General features: G+C 68.1%; 3 protein-coding genes across 3 annotated transcripts in view; 2 read left to right on the top strand and 1 right to left on the bottom strand.

Annotated features, from left to right (window-relative positions):
* Positions 1-861, top strand: part of HCFC1 (host cell factor C1) — a 41,394-nt gene extending 40,533 nt beyond the window's left edge. The window contains 1 exon segment of the mRNA XM_039510321.1: positions 52-861. Coding sequence (XP_039366255.1) covers positions 52-91 — 40 coding nt within the window. The 3' untranslated portion in view covers positions 92-861.
* Positions 862-2,517: 1,656 nt separating this feature from the next.
* LOC120388954 (renin binding protein) lies at positions 2,518-12,279 on the top strand. The gene is given in 11 exon segments (XM_039511085.1): positions 2,518-2,600; positions 2,603-2,672; positions 5,852-5,927; positions 6,334-6,409; positions 8,944-9,116; positions 9,402-9,617; positions 9,853-9,934; positions 10,021-10,196; positions 10,280-10,411; positions 11,109-11,196; positions 11,660-12,279. Coding segments are annotated over 11 exon segments (1,215 nt in total). The 5' UTR covers positions 2,518-2,569; the 3' UTR covers positions 11,755-12,279.
* Positions 12,280-14,037: 1,758 nt separating this feature from the next.
* On the bottom strand, positions 14,038-27,795 carry ARHGAP4 (Rho GTPase activating protein 4). The gene is given in 24 exon segments (XM_039510699.1): positions 14,038-14,536; positions 14,635-14,731; positions 14,819-14,959; positions 15,043-15,132; positions 15,213-15,396; positions 15,932-16,014; positions 16,093-16,320; positions 18,584-18,689; positions 18,775-18,909; positions 18,990-19,067; positions 19,530-19,590; positions 20,084-20,139; positions 20,141-20,157; positions 20,307-20,334; positions 21,125-21,209; positions 22,129-22,314; positions 22,572-22,673; positions 22,767-22,988; positions 24,147-24,275; positions 24,388-24,567; positions 24,643-24,705; positions 25,171-25,333; positions 25,775-25,964; positions 27,256-27,795. Coding segments are annotated over 24 exon segments (2,793 nt in total). The 5' UTR covers positions 27,323-27,795; the 3' UTR covers positions 14,038-14,434.
* Positions 27,796-27,908: the final 113 nt, after the last annotated feature.

Here is a 27,908-nt window from a genome sequence, read left to right as displayed (position 1 = left end):
GTTGCCATGGCAGCCTGGTCAGCTCTCACCCTCCCTCTGTCCCCCCCCCAGGAAATCTGCTCCAAAGAAGCCCAAGGCCGACGGGCAGTGAAGGAGGAGCCCCGGCACGGCCCCCGCCCCCGCTTGCCAAGGAAAGCACATTTCATTGGGGCCGGGGGGGTCACTGAACGGCCCCCCCGACCCTTGGCTGCGGGGGGGCCGGGGGGGCCTTGGGGTGTTTTACATGTTGCAGTTGCTGGAATGAAGTTCTTGTGCCCCCTGCTGTCGCGTGGGGGGGCTGCAGGTTGGGGGCCCCCCCCAGCTCTCACCGCTGTACAGACCCCCCCCCGTCTCCCCGTAGTGTCCGAGTCCTAGAGGAAAGGGGGGGCTGGAGCTGTTGTGAATAGCAGGTCCCCCCACAGGTGTTTGGGGGGGCTCCTAGCTTGACCCCCCCACCCTGAATCGGTGCCGCCGTCTCCTCCCCCGTGGCGGGGGGGGCTCCTGTCTCCTGCCCCCCCTTGGAAAAAAAGTTTTTTTGTATAAACCATTTTTTTTTTAGGAAAAGAAGAAAAACAGAAAAAAAACCCAAGGGGGGAGGGGCTGGTGGCCCCCCGGGGATTGGGCCCCCCAGGGGGGCGGGGGGCAGGTTTAAATGCCATTGGGTCAGTGATGGGGGGCCGTGCGTCTCCCCCTCTTGTGCCCTCCCAGTAGACATTCCATGGGGGGTGCCCCCCGGTGGCTGAGGTGGGATTGGCAGCCCCCCCGGCCCCCCGTCTTTTGTATTATAGTGTATTTCGCTGTGCCCCCCCGTAGCCCCCCCCGTGCTCGTCTGTCGGTTTGTGGATTTTCAACAATTAAAGACATTTTTGAAGTAAAGAGAAACCTGGAGTGTTCTGTGGGGGGGGCTGGAGGGGGGGCGTTGGGTCCCGATGCGGTGGGGCTGGCCCTGCTATGGGGGCTGGAGGGGCGTTGGGTCCCTATGCGGTGGGGGCTGGCCCTGCTATGGGGGCTGGGGGGGGCTGGAGGGGCGTTGGGTCCCTATGCGGTGGGGGCAGGCCCTGCTATGGGGCTGGAGGGGCGTTGGGTCCCTATGCGGTGGGGGGGCTGGAGGGGGGGCGTTGGGTCCCTATGCGGTGGGGGGGGGTTGTACTGCCCAGGGTCTTTCAGGGGGAATGAGGCAAAAGGCCCCGTCAGTGGCACCGGGTCAGTGACCCCTGCGCTGGGGGGGGGGGTGTGCACAGTGACACACACGCACACACTCTCACTCACACACACTCTCTCTCTCTCACACTCTCTCACTCTCACACACACACACACGCACACTCTCTCACACACACGCGCACACACACACTCACACACACGCACACTCACACGCATGCGCACACACTCACACACACATGCACACACTCTCTCTCTCACACGCACACACTCTCTCTCACACACACACACACTCACACGCACACACTCACACTCTCTCTCACACACACACACACACACTCACACACACTCTCTCACACACACACACTCTCTCTCTCTCACTCTCTCTCACACACACTCTCTCTCACACACACTCTCTCACACACACACACTCTCTCTCTCTCTCTCTCTCACACACACACACACTCTCACACACACTCTCTCTCACACACACACACACACTCTCACACACACACTCTCACACACACACTCTCTCTCTCTCTCACTCTCTCTCTCTCTCGCTGTTCCCCGTTGGCTGCTCCCGGAGCTGCCCTGGCGGGGCCGATCCGCATCGATGCTCCGTGTGGACAGGCCGAGACGCGGGGTCCTGTTTGAGCCCCCCCCGTGCGTGGCCCTTGGGCCTTTGTGCAGCTTCCCTGGGGGGGTCCCAGTCTAACCCCCTGGCTCGGCTCTGCCCCCGGACAGGGGGATGGTCCCCGGGGAGGGCGGGGGCTGCTGGAGCTGCCAATGTGCCTGGCTTGCCAATTACAGAACCAGTTTCTCCTCCCTTGGTTTTCACACCTCAGCTGCTGGAGCAGGGCCCCATCCTCCCTGATTGATCTAACCTCGTTATCTCTAGCCTGCTTCTTGCTGGCTTATATATACACACCTGCCCCTGGAAATGTCCACTGCTTGCATCCGAAGAAGTGGGGATTCACCCACGAAAGCTCATGCTGCAAAACTTCTGTTAGTCTATAAGGTGCCACAGGACTCTGTGCTGCTTCTACAGAACCAGACTAACACGGCTCCCCTCTGATACCCCCCCCCGTCAGGCGGGGCGGAGCCAGGAGCCATTTCCTGATCTGAGCCGAAGCGGCGGGGAACTAGCTCAGCCCGGCCCCAATCCGGCGGGGGGGCGGGGCCCGCGAGGGGGGCGGGGGGGCGGGGCCCTATCCGGCGGGGGCGGGGCCCGCTATGGGGCGGGGCCGGCGGGGGCGGGGCCCGCTATGGGGGCGGGGCGGTCTCAGCCGCCCCACGGCCCGCCCCGGCCCCAGCGGCGAGCGCGCTGCCCCGCCCTCCCCGCCCGGACACCGGGGTCCCGTGGTGGGGCGGGATCAGCTGACGGGGTCACGTGGGCGGCTCGCTGGGCTCCGGACGCCTGGGTCCCGCGCGGATGGAGCCGCGGGCGCTGCTCGAGGCCTGGCGGGGCGGCTGGGCCGGGAGCTGGACGCGGCCATCGGCTTCTGGGCCCGGCACTCGCACGACCCTGAGCACGGGTGAGCGGAACCCAGGCGTCCGAGCGCCCCACCCCGGGCCGGGAGAACCCGGGCGTCCGAGCCCCGCCCCTCCCGGGCCGGGAGAGAACCCGGGCGTCCGGAGCCGCGCCCCGCCCCCTCCCGGGCCGGGAGAGAACCGGGCGTCCGAGCCCCGCCCTCCCGGGCCCTCCCGGGCCAGGAGAGAACCGGGGCGTCCGAGCCCCGCCCCCCTCCCCGCCCGGGCCGGGAGAGAACCCGGGAGTCCGAGCCCCGCCCTGCGCGCCCACCCCTCCCGGGCCGGGAGAGAACCCGGGCGTCCGAGCCCCGCCCCGCCCCCCTCCCGGGCCGGGAGAGAACCCTGAAAACCTCCACTCAATGTGCAGCGGCCCGAGCCGCATGTTGGGTGTTAGGGAGAGAAAATCTCCTGTTGCCTCCCTCTGAAGCCCTGGCCGGTGCCACCGGGACCAGCGCGCGGCTCTGCCGGCCCCGGCCCCGGCCCGGCGAGACCCCGGGAACGGGGGCAGCTGCCGTGACCCGGGCCAGGAATCGGGGAGACGTTCCAGGGGCTGGGAACGTTCCGCTCGGAGAAGAGACGCGGAAAGGGGGGGGGGGGACGACGGGTCTGTAAAGTCTTGACTGGGGCGAAGAAAGTGAACGAGGAGAAGTGATTTCATCCTTCGCAGAACCGGGAACTGGCAGGTTTCCGAGCAGCAGCCGGTTAGTCTGTAGCCGCAGAAAGCCCAGGAGTCCCTGTGGCACCTTGGAGCCCGAGGCCTCGGCTACCCTGGAGAGCTGCAGGGCCGGTGGTGGGTTCACAGCGCTGCAGCTTACTCCCCGTCCACACCTGCAAGGCCCATCCGGCGCCGCAAATCCCTGGCTGCGGCCCTGGCGCCGGGGCTGCAGGGCCGCCCGGGGCTGGGGATTGTGGGGCCGGCCGCCCGGGGCTGGGATTGTGGGGCCGGCCCGCCTGGGGCTGGGGATTGCAGGCCGGCCCGCCTGGGGGCTGGGGATTGCGGCTGTTTGCTCCGCAGAGGCAGGCGGGGGGGTTCCTTTGGGACGTGCAGAGCTCGTGTTTGCTTGAGCAGAGAAGCAACACGGCGGGGGGGGGGGTCCGTTTTGGAGCAGCTGCTGAGCGGGGGTGAGGCTTTTTGCATTTAGTGACTGAGGGGGGTGGGGGAAGGGTGGGTTGAAGGTTGGTGCTGTGCATCTTCCAGTCCTTAGAACTTGCAAGGCAGGGAGCTCACACAGTGTCAGCTCCAGAACCCCCCCCCACGCTCCCCGTCACACTCCACCACCCCCCCACGCTCCCCGTCACACTCCACCACCCCCACGCTCCCCGTCACACTCCACCACCCCCCCACGCTCCCCGTCACACTCCACACCCCCCCTGCTTTTTGAAAAGCACGTTGCAGCCACTGGAACGCTGGGATGGCTGCCCATAATGCACCGCTCCCAGCAACGCTGCAGATGTGGCCACACACCAGCACTTTCCCTACACAGCTGCATCGCCCAGTGCTGCACATCTGCAAGTGGAGCCAGGCCCTGGCACATTGATCTGAGCAGAAGTTTTTGTGGGCTCCAGCCCACTTCCTGGGATGCCTCGAGTGGAGCCTAGAGCCACAGGGAGGGGGGAGTTCCCCTGAGAGGCCAATTCATGAAGATGAGCTGTTGTGAGCGGGAGAAGGAGCCGTTTGCCGTGAGCATCAGACGACCCATTTCAGACAGTTTGACAGGGAGCCGGGAGGCTACTTAACGTGGGGAGCCAGATCCAGTGTGTGGAATGGCTCAGCCATTCCCAGTCTCTGTTCAAGCTTAAATTGATGGTGTCTAGTTTGCATATTAACTCACGTGCAGCAGTTTCTCGCTGGAGTTTGGTTCTGAAGCTTTTCTGTTGCAAAATTGCCACCTTTAAATCTGTTCCTGAGCGGCCAGAGAGGCTGAAGTGTCTCCCGCTGGGTTTTTGAATGTTCTGATTCCTGATGTCAGATTTGTGTCCATTTATTCTTTTGCGTAGAGCCGGTCCGGTTTGGCCAGTGCACGTGGCCGAGGGGCATTGCTGGCACATGCTGGCACATAGCAGGTTGGTAGATGTGCAGGTGAACGAGCCCCGGATGGCGTGTCTGATGTGATTAGGTCCAGTGATGGTGTCACGTGAATAGCTATGTGGACAGAGTTGGCACCGGCTTTGTTGCAAGGAGCGGTGCCCGGGTTAGTGTTTTTGTTCTGTGGGGGGTGGTTGCTGGTGAGTGTTTTGAGGCACTGTCTGTAAACAAGGACTGGCCAGTCGCCCAAGCTCTGGGAGAGTGAGGGATCGTCCTTCGGGATGGGTTGTAGATCTTGGATGATGCGCTGGAGAGGTTTTAGCTGGGGGCTGTAGGTGATGGCTGGTGACATTGTTATTTTCTTTATTGGGCCTGTCCTGTAGTAGGTGACGTCTGGCTCTGTCAGTCTGTTTCTTCACATCAGCTGGTGGGCATTGGAGTTGTACGAACGCTTGCTCGAGATCCTGTAGGTGTTTGTCTCTGTCTGAGGGGTTGGCGCAGATGCGGTTGTATCTTAGAGCTGGGCTGTAGGCAGTGGATCGTGTGGTGTGTCCAGGATGGAAGCTGGAGGCGTGTAGGTAAGTACAGCGGTCAGTGGGTTTCCGGTATAGGGGGGGTTTATGTGACCATCGCTTATTAGCACTGTAGTGTCTGGGAAATGGACCCCTTGTGTGGACTGGTCCAGGCGGAGGTTGATGGTGGGAGGGAAATTGTTGAAATCCTGGTGGAATTCCGCAGGGGCGTCTTCTCCATGGGTCCAGAGGAGAAGATGTCGTCAGTGCAGAGTAGGGTGTTGGGGGACGAGAGCTGAGGCAGCGTTGTTCTAAGTCAGCCATAAAGATGTTGGCCAACGGTGGGGCCATGCGGGTGCCCAGAGCCGGGCCGCTGACGGGAAGGGACCTATCGGCCCCAAATGTGAAATCGTTGTGGGTGAGGCCAAAGTCGCACAGTTCAGACACCAGGTTTGGCATGTAACTACTTCACAAAACTGGGGGGCTGTTGGGGAAATTCAAGGGGGGTGTAGGGAAATCACTGAACCCAGGCGTCCAACCCCCCCCCCCCCCGCCGAGAACCCAGGCGCCCGAGCCCGGCCCCCCCCCCCCCGACCGGGAGAGAACCCAGGCGTCCAGGTTCTAACCCCTCCCCCTCTCTCCGCAGCGGGTTCTTCTCCTGTCTGGGCCGGGACGGGTCCGTTTACGATGATGTGAAATACGTGTGGCTGCAGGGCCGGCAGGTGAGGGGCTTGGGGGGGGGGGCACTGTGAGGTTGGGGTTCTGTGAGGTGCAGGGGTTGGGGGTGGTGAGGAGGGTGCTGTGAGGTGGGGAGTGTTGGGGGGGCGCTGTGAGGTGAGGTGGGTGCTCTGAGGGGGGGGCGCTGTGAGGGGGGGTTGGGGGTGGTGAGGGGGCTCTGTGAGTGGGTGGGGTGCTGGGGGCACCGTGGGGCTGGGGGCTCTGAGGGGGTGCTGTGAGGGGGTGGTGAGGGGGCTCTGTGAGTGGGTGGGGTGCTGGGGGCACCGTGGGGGTGCTGGGGCGGTGAGGTGAGGTGGGTGCTCTGAGGGGGCGCTGTGAGGGGAGTTGGAGAAGGGGGGAGCTGGGCTGGGGTGCCAGGTCCTTGGCCCAGCCCCCATCCCTGCCCCCCAGGTGTGGGTCTACGCCCGGCTGTACCGCACGGTGCCCCGGTTCCGACGCCCCGAACTCCTGGAGGCCGCCCGGGCAGGTGAGCCCCACGGGGGGGCTGCGGGGGAGGGGAACATTGGGCTCCCTCTGGCCCTAGTTGGGGAATCAGCTGACTTGGTGTCACATGACCAGCCCCATGGTGGGGGTTGTGGCTCCTGAGAATGTGTGTGTGGAGGGGGAGGGGGTGGGTCTGGGAGCCAGGACGCCTGGGTCCTTTTCCCCGCGGGCGGGGGACAGGATTGGGGGGGGGGGGCCGGGAGCCAGGACGCCGGGGTCCTTTTCCCTGCGGGCGGGGGAGGCCGGGAGCCAGGACGCCTGGGTCCTTTTCCCCGCGGGCGGGGGACAGGATTGGGGGGGGGGGCCGGGAGCCCTTTTTAAAGACACCATAATAGAGGCCCAACTTCAATGTATACCCCAAATTAAGAAAAACTGTAAAAGAACTAAAAAAGAGCCACCGTGGCTTAACCACCATGTAAAAGAAGCAGTGAGAGATAAAGACTTCCTTTAAAAAGTGGAAGTCAAATCCTAGTGAGGCAAATAGAAAGGAGCACAAACACTGCCAACTTAAGTGCAAGAGTGTAATAAGAAAAGCCAAAGAGGAGTTTGAAGAACGGCTAGCCAAAAACTCCAAAGGTAATAACAAAATGTTTTTTAAGTACATCAGAAGCAGGAAGCCTGCTAAACAACCAGTGGGGCCCCTTGACGATGAAAATACAAAAGGAGCGCTTAAAGACGATAAAGTCATTGCGGAGAAACTAAATGGATTCTTTGCTTCAGTCTTCACGGCTGAGGATGTTAGGGAGATTCCCAAACCTGAGCTGGCTTTTGTAGGTGACAAATCTGAGTAACTGTCACAGATTGAAGTGTCACTAGAGGAGGTTTTGGAATTAATTGATAAACTCAACATTAACAAGTCACCGGGACCAGATGGCATTCACCCAAGAGTTCGGAAAGAACTCAAATGTGAAGTTGCGGAACTATTAACTAAGGTTTGTAACCTGTCCTTTAAATCGCTTCGTACCCAATGACTGGAAGTTAGCTAATGTAACGCCAATATTTAAAAAGGGCTCTAGGGGTGATCCCGGCAATTACAGACCGTAAGTCTTACGTCGGTACCGGGCAAATTAGTTGAAACAATAGTAAAGAATAAAATTGTCAGACACATAGAAAAACATAAACTCTTGAGCAATAGTCAACATGGTTTCTGTAAAGGGAAATCGTGTCTTACTAATCTATTAGAGTTCTTTGAAGGGGTCAACAAACATGTGGACAAGGGGGATCCTTTGGACATAGTGTACTTAGATTTCCAGAAAGCCTTTGACAAGGTCCCTCACCAAAGGCTCTTACGTAAATTAAGCTGTCATGGGATAAAAGGAAAGGTCCTTTCATGGATTGAGAACTGGTTAAAAGACAGGGAACAAAGGGTAGGAATTAATGGTAAATTCTCAGAATGGAGAGGGGTAACTAGTGGTGTTCCCCAAGGGTCAGTCCTAGGACCAATCCTATTCAATTTATTCATAAATGATCTGGAGAAAGGGGTAAACAGTGAGGTGGCAAAGTTTGCAGATGATACTAAACTACTCAAGATAGTTAAGACCAAAGCAGATTGTGAAGAACTGCAAAAAGATCTCACAAAACTAAGTGATTGGGCAACAAAATGGCAAATGAAATTTAATGTGGATAAATGTAAAGTAATGCACGTTGGAAAAAATAACCCCAACTATACATACAACATGATGGGGGCTAATTTAGCTACAACGAGTCAGGAAAAAGATCTTGGATTTATCGTGGATAGTTCTCTGAAGATGTCCACGCAGTGTGCAGAGGCGGTCAAAAAAGCAAACAGGATGTTAGGAATCATTAAAAAGGGGATAGAGAATAAGACTGAGAATATATTATTGCCCTTATATAAATCCATGGTACGCCCGCATCTCGAATACTGTGTACAGATGTGGTCTCCTCACCTCAAAAAAGATATTCTAGCACTAGAAAAGGTTCCGAAAAGGGCAACTAAAATGATCAGGGGTTTGGAGAGGGTCCCATACGAGGAAAGATGAAAGAGGCTAGGACTCTTCAGTTTGGAAAAGAGGAGACTAAGGGGGGACATGATAGAGGTCTATAAAATCATGAGTGATGTTGAGAAAGTGGATAAGGAAAAGTTATTTACTTATTCCCATAATACAAGAACTAGGGTCACCAAATGAAATTAATGGGCAGCAGGTTTAAAACAAATAAAAGGAAGTTCTTCTTCACGCAGCGCACAGTCAACTTGTGGAACTCCCTGCCTGAGGAGGTTGTGACGGCTAGGACTATAACAATGTTTAAAAGGGGACTGGATAAATTCATGGTGGCTAAGTCCATAAATGGCTATTAGCCAGGATGGGTAAGAATGGTGTCCCTAGCCTCTGTTCGTCAGAGGATGGAGATGGATGGCAGGAGAGAGATCACTTGATCATTGCCTGTTAGGTTCACTCCCTCAGGGGCACCTGGCATTGGCCACTGTCAGTAGACAGATACTGGGCTAGATGGACCTTTGGTCTGACCCGGTACGGCCGTTCTTATGTTTTCCTGCAGGTGGGGAGTTCCTGCTGCGCTGCGCCCGCGTGGGGCCGGGGTCCCCCAAAGCCGCCTTTGCGCTGAGCCGGGATGGGCGCCCCACCAAGGTTCAGCGGAGCATCTTCAGCGAGTGCTTCTGCGCCCTGGGGCTGGACGAGCTGGGGCGCGCCACGGGGGAGACTCGCTACCGGGTGAGTGCCCCGGACGCCTGGGTCATCTCCCAGCGGGGGCCCGGACGCCTGGGTTCCTGTCCTGCGGGGCAGGGTTCCCGGACGCCTGGGTTCCCGTCCTGCGGCGGGGCGGGCGGAGGGTTCCCGGACGCCTGGGTTCCCGTCCTGCGGGGGCGGGCCGGGTTCCCGTCCTGCAGGGGAGTGGGGGGCGGCAGGGTTCCCGGACGCCTGGGTCATCTCCCTGCCGTGGGAGGGGCGGTGTCAGACCGGGACGGGGCTGGGTTCTGACTGCCTGTCCCCCGGCAGCGGGAGGCGCGGGCGCTGCTGGAGGCTGTCGTGCGCTGGGTGCGGGAGGACCCGACGGAGCTGGGACGCCCCCCGCTGGCCGGCGCGACGCCCCACGAGCCGCTGGCCGTGCCCATGATGCTGCTGTGCCTGGCTGAGCAGCTGGGGGACGGTGCTGGGGGGCCCCTGGCTGAGCTGGAGGGGTGGTGCGCCCAGCGCCTCCTCCGCCACCTGCAGGTATGGGGGGGCCGAGTCCCCTGACTTCCCCCTACCCAACCCAAATGCAGGTCCCCTAAGCCTCCCACATACACCCTGGGAATCTTCTCCTCCCACAGGGGTTGGAGCCTTGGCCTGCTAAACCCAGGGTGGTGAGTTCAACCCTTGAGGGGGCCATTGGGGGGGTTGGACTAGACACCTCCTGAGGTCCCTCCCAACCCCAATAATCTCTGACTCTGTGATCACGTCCCCCCAGAGGGACGGCAGCGCCGTGCTGGAGAACGTCTCGGAGGATGGGAAGGAGCTGCCAGGCTGCCTGGGGAGACAACAGAACCCGGGTGAGCCCGGACGCCTGGGTTCTCTGCTTGGTTGTGCAGAGTTTGGGAGCCCAGCTGCCTGGGTTCTGTGGCTGACTGTGCCCCAGGCCACGCGCTCGAGGCCGGCTGGTTCCTGCTCCGATACGCCCAGCGGCAGGGGGACACGGCGCTGGCTGCGCAGGCCATCGAGGGGTTCATGGTGCGGCCGTTCCAGGCGGGCTGGGACCCTGAGCACGGGGGGCTCTTTGCCTTCCAGGATGTGGATGGGCTGTGCCCCACCCAGGTAGGGGCACCCTAGCCCCCCCCCCTCCCCTCCCGCGGCCGGGTCCCCACCCATCTGAGCCCCCCCTTTGTTGGCCCCCCCAGCTGGAGTGGAGCATGAAGCTGTGGTGGCCGCATGCTGAGGCCATGGTGGCCTTTCTCATGGCCTACGCCCACAGCCGCGAGCCCGCCCTGCTGCGCCTCTTCCACCAGGTGGCTGAGTACGCCTTCGAGCGGGTGAGTGCGGGCCCCGGACGCCTGGGTTCTCGGGGGCGGGCAGGAGCCCGGACGCCTGGGTTGCATGCCAGGGCTCTGCTAGAGACGGTGGGTCAGGTAAATCCTAGGAGAGCAGATGTGGGGGGGGGTGTCTCCTTTAACTCCCCCACTGTGTCCCTGTTAATCAATAATTGGAGATAGACCAATCGCCTGGAACTGGAAGGGACCTTGAAAGGCCATTGAGGCCAGCCCCCCCCCCCCCCCCCCAAGGACTAATTTTTGCCCCAGATTCCCTAAGTGGCCCCCTCAAGGCACTGAGCTATCCCTCCCCCCTGGGGGGTGGCCAGTGCAGGCCCCCCCCTTCAGAGCGCCAGCCCAGCCCCCTCCACCTCCTGGAGCCACACTGCTCTGTGCACCCCCACCCCCACTGGGGGGGGGGTGGGTCATCTCCACCTGGCCTCCCTCAGCCCAGCACATCCCAGTCCCCCCTGCAGCCGGGGGAAGAGCAGCAGAGCCCCCCGCCTGCTTCCCAGCTGGTCAGGTCCCTGGGCCCCTCTCCCTGCAGCCCATTGTCCCCCAGTGGCCAGAACCAGCTAGTTGGGCCGTGCTCTGAGCAGGGGAGTGAACTGGTCGGAGCCAGGCTGTCGTGGCCCCGCAGCGGCACCCACTCCATCCTGTGGGTGCCTCAGGGGGGGTGTGTGTGTCCGTCCTCCTGCAGTTCCGGGACCCGGAGCATGGCGAGTGGTTTGGCTACCTGGCGCAGGACGGGAAGGTGGCGCTCACCATCAAGGGGGGGCCCTTTAAGGGTAAGTGTGGGGGGGGGGAGAATGCTGATGGTCACTGAAAATCTTCTCTCATCATATAAAAGAAAAGGTTCTTCCACCCCCCCCAAGTGTCAGCCACACACCCAGGTCCAATTATAACTTAGATCTGACCCATACACTTTGTTAAAAAAGAAAAGCGAGCGCGATGGGTTAAAAAATAGTCCAGAGGTTACAGTCCAATGTCCATATTGCGGGTGGCTCCAGTCAATGACTGGAAGAATCTCCTCCTCCTCCTCCTCCCCGCCACCCCGGCAAGGAGCACAGGGTCAGTCCCTACATGTTACTATTCCCTCTTTGAATGGCCCAGACTTTTGTTTTACCTGAGCAAACAGCTCCCCTGGAGCTCCCCACCAGTGCAGCTGCATTACAGCTCTTGCTAACGGGTCTAGCTGGGGCAGGGGTAGCCCCACCCCTGAGACTGAAACCCCCTTTGTCCTCTCGCCAGGCTGCTTCCACGTGCCCCGGGCCCTGCACATGTGTGAAGAGATCCTGGTGCAGCTGCTGGCTGAGCCTCATCAGTGTCCTGGGGCTGCTGAATAAAGCTGCTGCTGTGGCCTTTGGTGACTGAGTGGGGCTGTTCTCACAGGACGAGGGGTTTGGCCATGTCCCCATCACGGGCTGAGCCTTACGCAGTGTCAGTGGGTGGGGCATTCAGGGAGGCCAGGGCTTTGCAACACTGTGCACAAGCCCCCACACCAGGGCCTGCTAACAACCAGAGAGTGGGAGTCCCCTGCCTTCCAACCCCCCCTGTCCTTAACCAGTAACCAGGGCCCTAAGACACCCAGATCAGCCCCCTGTGCTGTGGAGGAGGAAGGGTGATGGGGGGGAGGAGCGGGTGGTGAGACTAATGCCAGAAGTCTAAATGATAAGCTGGGTGAAGGAGAGTGCTGTGCCATTCATTCCAGGGTACAAAATATATCAGGAGGACAGAACAGGTCATGCAGGGGGAGGAGTGGCACTATTCAAAATTTCATGCGCTAGTAAAAATATGACCTTAGGGAATCTATTATCAACCACCCACCTGACCAGGACAGTAAAATAGTGATGATGATTACGTCGGTACTGGGCAAATTAGTTGAAACAATAGTCTGGTGGACATAGTGTACTTAGCTTTATTTCCAGAAAGCCTTTGACAAGGTCCCTCACCAAAGGCTCAGACTGGAGAGGGGTAACTAGTGGTGTTCCCCCAGTCAGTCCATTTATTCATAAATGATCTGGAGAAAGGGGTAAACAGGGAGTGTAAAGTTTGCAGATGATACTAAATGGCAAATGAAATGTGGATAAATGTAAAGTAATGCACATTGGAAATCAAAATCATAACCAACTATACATGACATTGTGGGGACATTATATAAAATCATGAGAGATGTTGAGAAAGTGGATTTAAAACAAATCAAAGGAAGTTCTTCTTCACGCCACGGAGGGCAGGAGAGAGATCACTGATCATTGACAGGTGCTGGGCTGGATGGACCTTTGCTCTGACCCGGTCGGGCCGTGCTGATGTTCCCCACATCGACTGACTGGGAACGTCGCCCCAGGATTGAACGCAGCGACAAAGAGCCACTTTGCTCCAGGCCGCGCAGCCGGGGGCTTTAGGGGTGAATGGACAAACTCCCCAGTAACCAGTAGCCGGGCCGAGGTGGCGGCACCGCGTGTTCAGCTCCCGGCCTGGAGACCGGAACTGCCCGGGAAGCGCCGCCGGGCCCCGGCCTGTCCCATCCAGGAGCTGCCGGGGGGGGGGTCCCTGCGCGGCGCGTTCCCAGCCTGGAGCGGGGTCCCGAGCGCCGGGCGAGGGGGGCCCAGGCGGCTCCGCCCGGCCTGGGGGAGGCTGGGGCCGGGGAGGGGCCGGGACTCGTCACACGCCGCGCCCCGGGAGGGGGCGGGGCTGACGGACCCAGGGCGGCTGGGCCCGTGACCGGCCGGGAGCTGACGGGGCGGGGCGGTGTCTCGGGCCCCGCGCTGCTCTGGGACCGGGCAGCAGCGCGCAGGCCCGGGGAGGAGGCGGGGCCGGTCCCCGGGCTCGGGGCGCAGCAGCGCGCGGGGCCCGGCCCGGCCGGGGGGTCCCGGGAGTTTCTCACCCGCCGGCGGGGCCCGGACCCGCCTCTGCCGCCGCCGCGCGCTCCGGGTCCGGGTCCGGCGGGGTCACGTGGCCCCGGGGGGGGGGTGTCGGTCCCTCCTCCCTGCTCCGGAGGCAGCAGCCGCCGCCGCTCCCCGCGCGGGGGCCGCCCCCGGCTTTATCCCCCGCCGCGCCTCGCCATTGGCCGCCGCCCGGCCCCGCCCACCCAGCGCCGGCCCATGGGAGCGCCCGCGCTGCTCCCCACTGCGCATGCGCGGCTCGGGCGGCCGGGCGCAGCCCCGCCCCCCAGCACCACGGACTCACGGGGGGAGGGGGGGGGCCGCTCACCAGCGGCCGGGACCCCCCGCCAGGCCCGGCCCCGCCCCGGGGAGCCCCGCCCACTGCCAAGCCGGTAAACTGAGGCACAGCCCCCCCTCCCCCCCCACTCACCACAGGGTCCCCCTGGGGCCGGGCTGCTCCTCCCACAGGGGACCCTGCCCCCGGCCCCCCCAGCGTGGCCTGAGCCCCGCCCCTCGCCCGCGGCTGGCCGCAGGTGCCCCCCCCCCGGGGTAAAGGGGGAGGAGCCGGCGTCTGCCCCCCCCGAGCTGGGCAGGGGGCGGGCGCGTTATTAGCACCCGGGCATCTCGCCCCGCTGCCCCACAGAAGAGGCACCGCAGACAGGCCCTTGGGACTGGCCCTTTACTGGTGTGAAAGTCCGGTTCAGCGCGGGGGGGGCCAGGGGGGAGCCCCAGTGGGCTGGGGGGGGGGCCCCCAGACGCAGAGCGGTTATGGGGTTATGGGGGTACAAACGAGGTGCTCACACCCCCTGGGGGTGCCTAGGAAGGGGGAGGGGGAGCACAGCTTGAAAACTGGGGAGATAGAACCCAGGAGTCCGGGCTCCCATCGCCGGGGAGACAACCCAGGCGTCCGGGCTCTAACAGACACACAGCGTTTAAGCAGACAGGCTTTGGGGTGGGGGACCCCCAACAGACAGCAGCGTCCCCCCCCCCCCCGGGTACAAGGCTGTGCTCACAGCGGGGGGCCCGAGGAGCTGGGGGGGAGCTGGGCCCGGAGGGTATCGGGGCCGCTCCCGGCGGCTCTGAAGAGCCCTTTGCTGCGCAGACCGAAGGCAGGTTTGGGGGGGCCAGGGCGGGGCTGGGGGCTCTAGGGCCTCAGGGGGCTCGGGGACAGCGTCGCCCCCCCCCGCCTTCCCCCGCTTTTGCTGAGCAGCTCCTTGAACACGGAGTCCATGTGCCGCGTCACGGCCTGAAAGGAGAGAGACGGGTGGGTGGGTGGGGGCCGGCCGTGGGGGGGCGGGGGGCCGGCCGGGGGGGGGGCACTGGGATACGTCGCCCCACACGTACCTTATCCATCTCCACGTGCTTCTCCGGGGCCCCCTGTTTCTCTCCACTGTTCGGGTGACCGCCGGGGGGTCCAAGCCCCAGAGCCCCCCGCTCCGTCCTGGGGGAGGAAAGAGGGGGTGGCAGAGAGAAGGGAGAGATTTGGGGGGCTCCCCAGGGACCCCTTGCCCGGAGGAGGGGGGCTCACCTGTCGCCAGCCCGGGGGGCACTGGGGAGCTGAAGGGGGAAGGGCAGACGCCCCGAGTCGATGAAGGGAGAAGCCAGCTTGCGAATGGGGCTGGTCCCGGGTCGCTGGCGCCCCCGGCTGCCCTCCGAGTTCACCCGCAGCCTGCGAGAGGAAGTGGGGGTTAGACGGGACCCCTGGGCGGCAGGGCGGGGCCAGGGGCCGTGTATCCGAGGACCCCCCCTCACCTGCTGATTGACTCTGGTGTCGGCTCAGCTGGGGGGGACGCAGCGTCTCCATCCGACCCCGAGGTTCGGCGACTCCGGCTTTTTTCGGCGCTGGGGGGCAGGTGACTTTGTTAGGGGGCTGTTCTCCCCCCAGCCCCCGGCCCCAGCCCCAGCCCCCCGCGCCCCCTCACCTGGGGATCAGGCTGATGTACTTGTGGGGCACCAGGCCGCGGGCCCCCCCCAGCTCCCCGCGCCACCAGTCTGGGGAGGCCTTGGCCAGCAGCCGGATCCGGTCGCCCGGCTGGAACGAGAGCTCCTGGGCCGAGCGCCCCTCGTAGGAGAAACGTGCCACAGCCTCGGGGGGGGCCTCGGGGTCTGGGGGGGGACACGTCAGACCACGCCCGAGGGCCCCCCGAGGGCCCCCCTTTCCACCAGAGCCCCCCCCGCCCCCACCACTGGAATCCTCGCCTCCCACCGGAGCCCCCAACCCCTGCACCCGAGGGTCCCACCTTCCGCCAGAGCCCCTGGCCCCCAACCTGGCCCTCATGGGTCCCCCCTTCCGCCAGAGCCCCCCACTCCTGCCTGCGCCCCCCACCCCCGAGGGTCCCCCCCTTCTCCGCCAGAGTCCCCCAGCCCCTCCCCTGCAGGCCCCCACTGTCTCCCTCCAGAGCCCTCCAATCCCCACCCGCATCCTCTGGGCCCCCCCCCACCCGCACCCCCAACCCCTGCCCATGCCTCCTAGGGCCCCCCTCCTGCTGGCACCCCTCTATGGCGCTGGGTGGCTGACGCGTGCAGACAGTGGGGCCCATGGGAGGAGGTTGGGGGGCCAACCCCCAGAGGGTGGGACCCTCTCCAATGGCAGATCTGGGGGGAAGGGACGTCCCTGGCCCACCCCCCAGCGCCCCCTCACCATCCTCGCTGGCCGTGGCCGATGTCTCAGGGGGCCCGTCCCCCTCGCTCTCCTCAGCCGCGGGGTCCAGGGGCAGCGTCTCGCTGGGGGGGAGAGAGGGGGGAGATCAGGGCCCTGCCCCCCATCAGGGTCCCCCGAGCCCCGGGGAAGCCCCCACTCACCCGTCCTCGTCGGGCGGCGCCGCGCTGCTCTCGTAGAGGGGGCCGGGCAGCTGGCCGGGGGGCGGGAAGGCGGCCTCGGGGTGCAGGATCAGGCACTTGACGGCCTCGTTGGCGTGGGGCTGGGTGGAGACGGGGTCCAGGCCGGGGGGGGCGGCCGCCAGCGTGGGCCCGAAGCAGACGGCCAGATTGTAGGGGGTCATCATGTTCTGCTCGCTGTGCTGGGACACGCTGGGGGGGGACGGACGCTGAGCCCCCTGCCCCACGGCCAGCCCCCCGACTCGCCGCCGCCCTGCCTCACGGCCCAGCCCCACCCCCACCGCGCCCCGTCACTCCCACCCTGCCCCACGGCCAGCCCCCCGACTCACCCCGCCCTGCCCCACGGCCCCACCGCGCCCCGTCACTCCCACCCTGCCCCACGGCCAGCCCCCCGACTCGCCCCGCCCTGCCCCACGGCCCAGCCCCACCCCCACCGCGCCTCCACTCCCACCCTGCCCCACGGCCAGCCCCGACTCACCCCCTGCCCCACGGCCCAGCCCCACCCCCACCGCGCCCCACTCCCACCCTGCCCCACGGCCAGCCCCGACTCCCTGCCTCACGGCCCAGCCCCACGGCCCCACCGCGCCCGCCACTCCCACCCTGCCCCACGGCCAGCCCCGACTCACCCCGCCCCTGCCCCACGGCCCCGCCCCACCCCCACCGCGCCCATCACTCCCACCCTGCCCCACGGCCAGCCCCCCGACTCGCCCCGCCCTGCCCCACGGCCCCACCCCCGTCACTCCCACCCTGCCCCCCGGCCAGCCCCGACTCGCCCGCCCTGCCCCAGGGCCCCGCCCCACCCCACCGCGCCTCGTCACTCCCACCCTGCCCCACGGCCAGCCCCGACTCACCCCGCCTGCCCCAGGGCCCCGCCCCACCCCACCGCGCCTGTCACTCCCACCCTGCCCCACGGCCAGCCCCGACTCACCCCGCCCTGCCCCACCCCCACCGCGCCTCACTCCCACCCTGCCCCACGGCCAGCCCCGACTCACGCCGCCTGCCCCACGGCCCAGCCCCACCCCCACCGCGCCCGTCACTCCCACCCTGCCCCACGGCCAGCCCCGACTCACCCCGCCCTGCCCCACGGCCCAGCCCCACCCCCACCGCGCCCGTCACGCCCCCCCTGCCCCACGGCCAGCCCCCCGACTCACCCCGCCCTGCCTCAGGGCCCAGCCCCACCCCCACCGCGCCTGTCACTCCCACCCTGCCCCACGGCCCAGCCCCACCCCCACCGCGCCTCACCACCCCACCTGCCCCACGGCCAGCCCCGACTCGCCACCCTGCCCCACGGCCCAGCCCCACCCCCACCGCGCCCGTCACTCCCACCCTGCCCCACGGCCAGCCCCGACTCACCCCGCCTGCCCCACGGCCCAGCCCCACCCCACCGCGCCCTCCCACCCTGCCCCACGGCCAGCCCCGACTCACCCCGCCCCTGCCCCAGGGCCCCGCCCCACCCCACCGTGCCCTGTCACTCCCACCCTGCCCCACGGCCAGCCCCGACTCACCCCGCCCTGCCCCACGGCCCAGCCCCACCCCACCGCCCGTCACTCCCACCCTGCCCCACGGCCAGCCCCGACTCACCCCGCCTGCCCCAGGGCCCCGCCCCACCCCCACCGCGCCTGTCACTCCCACCCTGCCCCACGGCCAGCCCCCGACTCACCCCGCCCCTGCCCCACGGCCCAGCCCCACCCCACCGCACCCCGTCACTCCCACCCTGCCCCACGGCCAGCCCCCGACTCGCCCCGCCCTGCCCCACGGCCCAGCCCCACCCCACCGCGCCCGTCACTCCCACCCTGCCCCACGGCCAGCCCCCGACTCGCCCCGCCTGCCCCACGGCCCAGCCCCACCCCCACCGCGCCCACACTCCCACCCTGCCCCACGGCCAGCCCCCGACTCACCCCGCCTGCCCCACGGCCCAGCCCCACCCCACCGCACCCGTCACTCCCACCCTGCCCCACGGCCAGCCCCCGACTCGCCCCGCCCCTGCCCCACGGCCCAGCCCCACCCCCACCGCGCCCGTCACTCCCACCCTGCCCCACGGCCAGCCCCGACTCGCCCGCCCTGCCCCACGGCCCAGCTCCACCCCCACCGCGCCTGCCACTCCCACCCTGCCCCACGGCCAGCCCCGACTCACCCCCGCCTGCCCCGGCCCCGCCCCGCCCCGTCACTCCCACCCTGCCCCGGCCCCGCCCCGCCCCATAACTCCCACCCTGCCCCGCCCCGCCCCACCCCGTCACTCCCACCCTGCCCCACGCCCGGCCCCGCCCCGCCCCGCACTCCCACCCTGCCCCGGCCCCGCCCCGTCACTCCCACCCTGCCCCACGGCCCCGCCCCTTCCCCACAGCATCCCCTGCTGAGCTCCCTACCCCATGGCACCCCCACCGAGTCACTGCCGCCCCACGGCCCTGCCCCACGGCGCCCCCACCGAGTCACCCCCCAGCCCACGGCCACTCACTGGTTGAGGAAGCCGAAGAGATATCGCAGGACGACGACCACGGGCCCCGGGAGCCGGGCCAGGAGGGTGCGGAGGTGGGAGATGCGCTCGGACGGGGACTCCAGCTCTGGGGAGCGGGGATCAGCTGGGGCAAAGCAAGGCCGGGGGATGGGGACAGGGTGGGTCACATGGGCGGGGGGGGAGAGACTCACGGGCCGTGACCAGCAGCTCCGGGAAAACGTCCGGCGGAAACAGGGGCTTCTGCAGCCCCCGAAAAAACAACTTCAGGACCCCGGCGACCGAGTCCAGGTCCCGGGGATAGGAGCCGCCCGCCAGCGGGTCCTCACCTGTGGGGGGAGCAGTGGTGAGGGGGGGTGGCTCCCTCCGTCTCCCCCCAGCCCCAGCCCCCTGCCCAGCCCCCCCTCACCTCTCTCGAAGGCCTCCCGGATTTCAGTCACCCGCATCTGTGAGCCCGGCACCCGGAAGATCCCCTCGTGCTGGAGACCTGCGGGGAGAACCCGGCGTGGGATGGGCAGCCCAGAACCCAGGGAGGGGACCCAGGCGTCCGGGATGTGGAGAATGGGACCCAGGCATCCGGGACGGCAGCACTCCAAGCCCCAGGGGAGGAATGGGACCCAGGCGTCCGGGACGGGGGAGAATGGGACCCAGGCATCCGGGACGGCAGCACTCCAAGCCCCAGGGGAGGAATGGGACCCAGGAGTCCGGGACGGGGGAGAATGGGACCCAGGCATCCGGGACGGCAGCACTCCAAGCCCCAGGGGAGGAATGGGACCCAGGAGTCCGGGACGGGGGAGAATGGGACCCAGGCATCCGGGACGGCAGCACTCCAAGCCCCAGGGGAGGAATGGGACCCAGGCGTCCGGGACGGCAGCACTCCAAGCCCCAAGGGGAGGGAATGGGACCCAGGCGTCCGGGACGGGGGGGGGGAGGGGGACCCAGGCCTTACCGTGCAGGCTGAGGAAGCGGACGCAGCTCTCCACCACCAGCGGGACGGCCTGGCCAGATTTCTGCAGGGGGGGGAATATCAGACCCCAGTGCTCCCCCAGCCTCTGCCCCATTGGTGGGGGAGGGGCCGGGGGACACTGGATCCACCCCCCACCCCTCCAGGCTCCAGCGAAGCGGGCGAGGGGCAGCTCCTGGCACCAGCGCTGGGGGACAGGAGACCCCCCCACAGGGACCAACGGGACTGAGCCAGCCGGGGGGGGGGTGCAGAGTGAGAGGCCGGGGGAGCAGCGAGGGGGTTGGGAGCAGCGTGGGGGAGCCTGGGAGCAGCGTGGGGAGCAGGGGCTGGGGGAGCAGCGTGGGGAGCAGGGGAGCAGTGGGGAGCCTGGGAGCAGTGGGGCTGGGGCAGCAGCGTGGGAGCAGCAGGGGCTGGTGGGAGCAGCGTGGGAGCAGCGTGGGGGCTGGGGGAGCAGCGTGGGGAGCAGCGTGGGGCTGGTGGGGAGCAGCGTGGGGCTGGGGGCTGGGGGAGCAGCGTGGGGAGCAGCGTGGGGCTGGTACCTGCACAAAGTCCTCCAGGTCTGTGGGGAAGGAGGCGGGTGCGGCTGGGGCGCGGGGAGGCGCGCGGCAGGGCCCTGTGGGGGAGGGGAACATGTCAGACACTGAGGGGATCCGGGGCCCCACCCTGCTGCCAAGGGACGGGATATCTGGGGGGGAGACCTAGAGCCGCCAACCTTGGGCCCCCAACCCCATCTGACCCCAGTCCTCCCCACGGCCCCCTCACCTGAGCTCCTCTCCGTCCTCAGCGGCTGCTGCAGAGAAAGCGAGAGGCAGAATGTGACCCGGTGCCTGGGCCCCTCGTAAGGCGGCGCTAGGAGCTCGTCAGCGGGGGGGGGTCACGCGTGTAAACGTGGCGCTCGGGGTCTGAGCTAGAACTGGGGGCCCGGTGCAATGGTGCGAGGGGGGGGCCGCGCGTGTAAACGTGGCGCTCGGGGTCTGAGCTAGAACTGGGGGCCCGGTGCAATGGTGCGAGGGGGGGGTCACACGTGTAAACGTGGCGCTCGGGGTCTGAGCTAGAACTGGGGGCCCGGTGCAATGGTGCGAGGGGGGGTCACGCGTGTAAACGTCTCGCTCGGGGTCTGAGCTAGAACTGGGGGCCCGGTGCACTGGTGCGAGGGGGCCTGTCCCTGGCCTGGGGTTTTTCCGGGAGGATTCTCGCCGTGGGCCAAAGCTGCAGGGGACAGAACAAGGGGGCCCCAGGTGCCCCGAGCTGGGCCGGGGCTCGGGGGCCCAGACAGGGAGAGTCTCGGCTGAGCACGAAGCTGCTTGGAACAGCTCGGGGGGGGCGGGGGGGGGTCGTCTCTGTCCCAAGTTTGTGAAATGGCTCCGAGTCGGTGACTCGCCCCGAACCCGCCAGCCACGCGGCGCCGGCAGCCGGGCCCCTCGCTCGCACTTCCCATAGCGAGCGGGACGGGCGGGGGGGAGGCGCTGGAGCAGGAGCTGGGGGGTGGCCGGGGCCGGGGTCTGGCTCGAGTCCCCGGCTGGCAGGGCAAACGGGGGCTCTCGCGCCCGGACACCTGGGTCCCCCCCGTCCCCGCTCACCCTTCGCGATGGCCTCGCCCAGCGTCTCCAGCTTCGACTGTAACTTCGCCCCGATGCTTCGGCGGGTCAGGAACAGCTCCAGCTTCTGCGGGGGGGTGGGCAGGGAGTGAGGGGCACGGAGGGGCCGCGGGTCGGGAGTGAGGGGCACCATGGGGCTGCGGGTCGGGAGTGAGGGGCGCCGGGCGGGGGGCGGGGGCTGCGGGTCGGGAGTGAGGGGCGCCGGGAGGTGGGCGGGGGCTGCGGGTCGGGAGTGAGGGGCGCCGGGAGGTGGCCGGGGGCTGCGGGTCGGGAGTGAGGGGCGCGGTGGGGCTGCGGGTCAGGAGTGAGGGGCGCCGTGGGGCTGCGGGTCGGGAGTGAGGGGCACCAGGATGTGCGCGGGGGCTGCGGGTCGGGAGTGAGGGGCGCGGGAGGTGGCCGGGGCTGCGGGTCGGGAGTGAGGGGCGCGTGGGGCTGCGGGTCAGGAGTGAGGGGCGCCAGGAGGTGGGCGGGGCTGCGGGTCGGGAGTGAGGGGCGCCGGGAGGTGGGCAGGGGCTGCGGGTCGGGAGTGAGGGGCGCCGTGGGGCTGCGGGTCTGGAGTGAGGGGCACCAGGAGGTGGGCGGGGGCTGCGGGTCGGGAGTGAGGGCTGCGGGTCGGGAGTGAGGGGCACCAGGAGGTGGGCGGGGCTGCGGGTCGGGAGTGAGGGGCGCCGGGAGGTGGCAGGGGCTGCGGGTTGGGAGTGAGGGGCGCCGTGGGGCTGCGGGTCGGGAGTGAGGGGCACCAGGAGGTGGGCGGGGCTGCGGGTCGGGAGTGAGGGGCACCAGGAGGTGCGGGGCTGCGGGTCGGGAGTGAGGGGCACCAGGAGGTGGGCGGGGGGTGCGGGTCGGGAGTGAGGGGCGCCGGGAGGTGGGCAGGGGCTGCGGGTCAGGAGTGAGGGGCGCCGTGGGGCTGCGGGTCGGGAGTGAGGGGCACCAGGAGGTGGCCGGGGGCTGCGGGTCGGGAGTGAGGGGCGCCGGGGGGGCCGCACCGTGAGGTAGAAGGTCTCTGTCTCCAGGTGCTGGGCCCGTCTCTTGGCCCCGCCGCGCCCCTCGGCGCCGGCCCCCCGCAGCGACTCGGACGAGCCCAGGCCCCCAAAGGCCTCCGGCTCCTCGGGCTCCTCGGCCCCCAGCAGCTCCCGGAAGCTGCTCAGCGTCGCCTGCAGCGTCTTGTTCACCTGGGGGGACACGGGGGTGCGTGAGGGGGGGAGCCCAGCGCCAGGTCCCAGAATCCTTTGCAGCAGGGGCCATGGGCGTGAGCAGCCCCCCCGGGAAATGGGGCTTTTCCCCTGGTCCCGTTGGATGTGTCTGTTTTGCACCGTGTCTGCGCCAATGTCTGGGGGGGGGGACCTGGGGCTGAGCTGGGGGGCGGTCGGGCCCCTGGCAGGGGTCAGTCACCAGGCCCCCACCCCCGGCCCCCCACCCCCGGCCCCACCTCCTCGGTCTCCAGGCTCAGGTCCTTCAGCCGCAACTCGATGTCCTGCCACTGCAGCAGCAGCTCCGGGCGCAGGGACCCCACGGCCTGGACCTCCGTCACCTGGGGGGCAAAGGGGGGTGGATGCAGGCGGCTGTCCCCATCCCCCCACATCCCCTCCCCCACCCCGATACCTCCCCCCAGACCCCCTCTCACCTCGTCGCCCTCATGGGGGTGGTACTCGAAGCGCGGGGGGGGGCAGTACGCGGCCGGGTTGGCCTCCATCAGCCGGGCCTTGTCCCCGGGGGGGTCCAGGGCGAGCACGGCCCCCTCCAGCGCCCCCAGCCCCTCCTGCCAGGAGCTCTGGGCCCGGCCCTCCGCCACCAGGTACGTCCGCAGCAGGCGGCCCAGGGACAGATGGAACCCGAGGTCCGAGCACTGCGGGAAGAGACACCCCTGAACCCCGGCCAGGTGCCCCCGAGGCCGGCCCAGCCCCCGCCCCATCAGCGCCCCTCACTCCCGACCCGCAGCCCCCGCCCCATCAGCGCCCCTCACTCCCGACCCGCAGCCCCCGGCCCAGCCCCCGCCCCATCAGCGCCACTCCCACCCGCAGCCCCGCCCCTGCCCCGCCCCATCAGCGCCTCACTCCCGACCCGCAGCCCCGCCCAGCCCCGCCCCATCAGCGCCCCCGGCCCGCCCCATCAGCGCTCACTCCCACCCGCAGCCCCGCCCCTGCCCCCGCCCCATCAGCGCCCTCACTCCCGACCCGCAGCCCCGCCCAGCCCCGCCCCATCAGCGCCCCATCAGCGCCCCTCACTCCCGACCCGCAGCCCCCGCCCCATCAGCGCCCCTCACTCCCGACCCGCAGCCCCCGGCCCAGCCCCCGCCCCATCAGCGCCACTCCCGACCCGCAGCCCCGCCCAGCCCCGCCCCATCAGCGCCTCACTCCCGACCCGCAGCCCCGCCCAGCCCCGCCCCATCAGCGCCCATCAGCGCCCCTCACTCCCGACCCGCAGCCCCGCCCCATCAGCGCCTCACTCCCGACCCGCAGCCCCGCCCAGCCCCATCAGCGCCCCGCCCAGCCCCGCCCCATCAGCGCCCCTCACTCCCGACCTGCAGCCCCTGCTAGCCCGGACGCCCGGGTCCCAGTCCCCATGCTGCAGGCTGGGAGCCGCCCGGACGCCCGGGTCCCGGTCCCCATGCTGCAGGCTGGGAGCCGCCCGGACGCCCGGGTCCCAGTCCCCAGGCGCAGGCTGGGAGCCGCCCGGACGCCCGGGTCCCAGTCCCCAGGCGCAGGCTGGGAGCCGCCCGGACGCCTGGGTCCCAGTCCCCACGCGCAGGCTGGGAGCCGCCCGGACGCCCGGTTCCCTGTCCCCAGGTGCAGGCTGGGAGCCGCCCGGACGCCTGGGTCCCAGTCCCCACGCGCAGGCTGGGAGCCGCCCGGACGCCCGGGTCCCAGTCCCCAGGCGCAGGCTGGGAGCCGCCCGGACGCCCGGGTCCCAGTCCCCATGCTGCAGGCTGGGAGCCGCCCGGACGCCCGGGTCCCAGTCCCCAGGCGCAGGCTGGGAGCCGCCCGGACGCCTGGGTCCCACGCACGTCGAGGATGTCGGAGACGTCCCGCAGGTAGTAGTTGCTGACGACGGCGTTGGTGGCTCCCAGGTGCAGGAGATAATCGTTCCGCGCCGCTGTGCACTTCGACTGCGCTGCCAGGAACCGGGCCTGGCGCTGGGGGGGGGGGGGACGAGACCCGTCAGCTGGGGGGCAGCCAAGCCCCCCTCCCCCCAACCACAGAGCCACCCCTCCAGTAACCTGCAACGCCCACCCCCCACCAGCTCACCTTCTCCACCAGCCGCTCCCCCTTGCGCAGGGAGGCCCGTCGGGCCGTCTTGTCCTGCCCGGCTCCCCCCGGCTCGGGGGGCTGCCGGCCCCCCCTCTTTTCCTCCTGCCGCTCGGCTTCCCGCAGCTTGTTCTCGGCGCTCTGGCTCTCCGCGTGGTGCGTCTGGTAGCTTTTCATAGCCTGGGAGGGGTCGGGGGGGTCAGTGGGGAGCCCGGAGCCTCCCCGACCCCCACCCGGCCTGGGTTCCGCACTCACCATCTGCAGCTCAGAAATCATCGTCAGCAGCTCGTCCTGCATCTGCTGCTCCAGGTCTCGGCTCTGGGGCGGGGCGGGGGCAGCGTTAGAGATGGGGGGCCCTGATATTATCCCCGATCAATCCCGCCCTTCCCGAGCCCCCCACCCAGGGCATGGGACAGAACCCCAGGAACCCGTGGGGGGGAGGGAACCGCGTCCTGCTGGGAAGGGACCCAGGAGTCCGGAGCAGGGCCTGGGGGGAGGGGGAAGGGACCCAGGAGTCCGGAGCAGGGCATGGGGGGAGGGGGAAGGGACCCAGGAGTCCGGAGCAGGGCCTGGGGAGGGGAAGGGACCCCGGAGTCCGGAGCAGGGCCTGAGGGGAGGGGGAAGGGACCCAGGAGTCCGGAGCAGGGCCTGGGGGGAGGGGGAAGGGACCCAGGAGTCCGGAGCAGGGCCTGGGGGGAGGGGGAAGGGACCCAGGAGTCCGGAGCAGGGCCTGAGGGGAGGGGGAAGGGACCCAGGAGTCCGGGACAGGGGGACCAGCCCCACCTTCTTGACCAGGCGCCCCAGGTCGTCGCTGAGCTGGGTCAGGTGCAGCGTCAGGGGCCCTGCGTAAATATCGCTCAGGGCCCCGTGGTCCCGGCCGGCCTGGCGGGTCAGATTCAGCACCAGCTGCCAGCACCGCAGCGGGGACGGCGGGTCCTGCTCCCTCCTGGGGAGAGACGGAGAGCGGTGCCCCTCACTCCCGACCCGCAGCCCCCAGGCGCCCCTCACTCCCGACCCGCAGCCCCCGGGCGCCCCTCACTCCTGACCCGCAGCCCCCCCAGCCTGGCCCTGCCGGTGCCCCTCACTCCCGACCCGCAGCCCCCAGGCGCCCCTCACTCCTGACCCGCAGCCCCCCCAGCCTGGCCCTGCCGGTGCCCCTCACTCCCGACCCGCAGCCCCCCCAGCCTGGCCCTGCCGGTGCCCCTCACTCCCGACCCGCAGCCCCCGCCAGCCTGGCCCTGCCGGTGCCCCTCACTCCCGACCCGCAGCCCCAGCCCTGCCGGTGCCCCTCACTCCCGACCCGCAGCCCCAGCCCTGCCGGTGCCCCTCACTCCCGACCCGCAGCCCCAGCCCCGCCGGTGCCCCTCACTCCCGACCCGCAGCCCACCTGGGGTGCTCCTTGGCCCCGCGCAGCCGGGCGGTGAATCTCTCCGACAGCTTCTCCAGCCCGCGGGAATATTCCTGCTCCAGCTCGGCCTTTCGCCGCAGGAAGTCGCCCATGTCCTGGAGCAGCTGCAGCCGGACCTCGGCCTGGGCCTCCCGCCCCCGCTGCTGCTCGCCCAGCTGCCCACGCAACTCTGCGGGGGGGGGAGCGTCAGCAGGGGGCGCCCAGGAGCCCCGGGGCGCAGGGAAGGGACCCAGGAGTCCGGGCCGGCGGAGCAGGGAAGGGGAAGGGACCCAGGAGTCCGGGGCCGGCGGAGCAGGGAAGGGGAAGGGACCCAGGAGTCCGGGAGCATCAATTTGTTTGCTGGGCACTTTCATTTCCTGGGGAGCTGCAGGGCTGGTGGGAGTGGAAGAGACCCCACCCCCCATGGGCACCTGCCCCCCATGGCACCGAGCTGGCTCAGGGGGCAGGGAATGGGGATCAGGGGCCAGTCCCCTCGGGGGGGGGGGGCACCGGCCGGGATCCAGCCCTGGGGCAGGGGCTGGTTTTGAGGGGGGGGGTTGGAACAGCCCCCTGCACCTCCCCCCTCCTTCTTCTTTCCCCGGGGGGCAGCTGACCCACTGATGGGGGGGGGGGGGCGAGGGCAGGTACTGGTGGCCCTGCCTGTGGCCCATCCCCCACTCTTTGGGGTACAGGCCTGTGGCCACATTCAGGGAACCCCCCCAGGGGAACCTTCCCTTCCCCCACATCCTGCCCCAGAGCCTCAAATCCACATATCCAGCAGGAGGGGGGCAGTGCCTGCAAACCCCCCCACAAGCCCTCACCCCCTGCCTGGGTTCTCCCCAGCTCTGGGAGGGGAGCGGGGGCTGGGTGTGGGGGCTGGGAGCCCGGACGCCTGGGTTCTCTCAGGCGCTGGGAGGGAAGTGGGGTCTGGTGCTTAGAGCGGGGGAGGGGGCTGGGAGCCCGGACGCCGGGGTTCTCTCAGGCGCTGGGAGGGGAGGGGGCTGGGAGGCCGGACGCCTGGGTTCTCGCCTGTCTCTGAACTCGGCTGGGATTCCCCAGGGGCTCTGTGGCAGGGAGGGGGGAGCCGGGGGTGGGGTGAGGAAGTTGAACCGAGCTGAGAGGCCGGAACCTGCGGGGGGAAGTTGCATTAAAACCTGCTGATGGGCTCGGCCGGGCTGCGGGGAGAGGCCGGGCTGCGGGCTCCCCCCACTAGCCCCCGGAGCCGGAAGAGAACCCAGGAGTCCGGGCTCCTACCCCCGATCCCAGCGGGGGGGGGGGGTCCAGCCATCAGGCGACACCCAAGCCATAGGGCGAGGGGGGGGGGCTCAGATGGGGGGGGCTCGGGGCAGCCCATTCAGCCCCCTCCAATGTAACCCCTTAGCCCCACTGGCGCCCCCCCAATACGCAGCCCCGCCCCCAGCTCACTGCCCCGCAGCGCGGTCCCTGTAGCCGGGGGGGCGCAGCCTCGCCCCCCCCCTCACCTTTCGCTTGCGCCTCATATTCAGCCTGCGGCCAGCGCTCCTTGCGCGCCCTGCCCAGCGCGCTCATCCCGGGGCTGCGCGGGGGGCCCGATCCCAGCCGCGCAGGATCCTTCGCCCCCTCCGGGCGCTCCGCGGCGGGTCCCAGCGCCCCACGCTGCGGATGCGCCTGGCCCCGCCCCCCGCGTCCGGCCCAGCCCAGCCCTGCGGGGGGGAGGAGGAAGTGAAGCATCCTTAACCCCTTGTGTGCTGCAGCCCCCGCCAGCCTGCCCCCCCGCTCCACGAGCGGCTGGACGCCAGCGAAAGATCCCCGCCCATGGCTCGGGTAGCAGGACGGGCCCCCCTAGAGACGTCACCTGCCCCCAGGCTGGGGGGGGGGGAAGGTGACCCTAGAGCAGCCCCCCCGCCCCCAAATCTGCTCTGTCCAGCGTGAGAGACTGACAGAGACCCAGGCTGGGGGGGGGCTGCGGGTCGGGAGTGAGGGGCACCGGCAGGGCCAGGTGGGGCAGGGCCGGGGGCTGCGGGTCGGGAGTGAGGGGCACCGGCAGGGCCAGGTGGGGCAGGGCCGGGGGCTGCGGGTCGGGAGTGAGGGGCAGCGGCAGGGCCGGGGGCTGCGGGTCGGGAGTGAGGGGCACCGGCAGGGCCAGGTGGGGCAG

The sequence above is a fragment of the Mauremys reevesii genome, linkage group 22 (genome assembly GCF_016161935.1).
Source record: "Mauremys reevesii isolate NIE-2019 linkage group 22, ASM1616193v1, whole genome shotgun sequence".
In the NCBI taxonomy this organism is placed as follows: domain Eukaryota; kingdom Metazoa; phylum Chordata; order Testudines; family Geoemydidae; genus Mauremys; species Mauremys reevesii.
The sequence above is the reverse complement of the archived record's forward strand: the minus strand, read 5'-3'. Positions and strand labels throughout refer to the sequence as shown.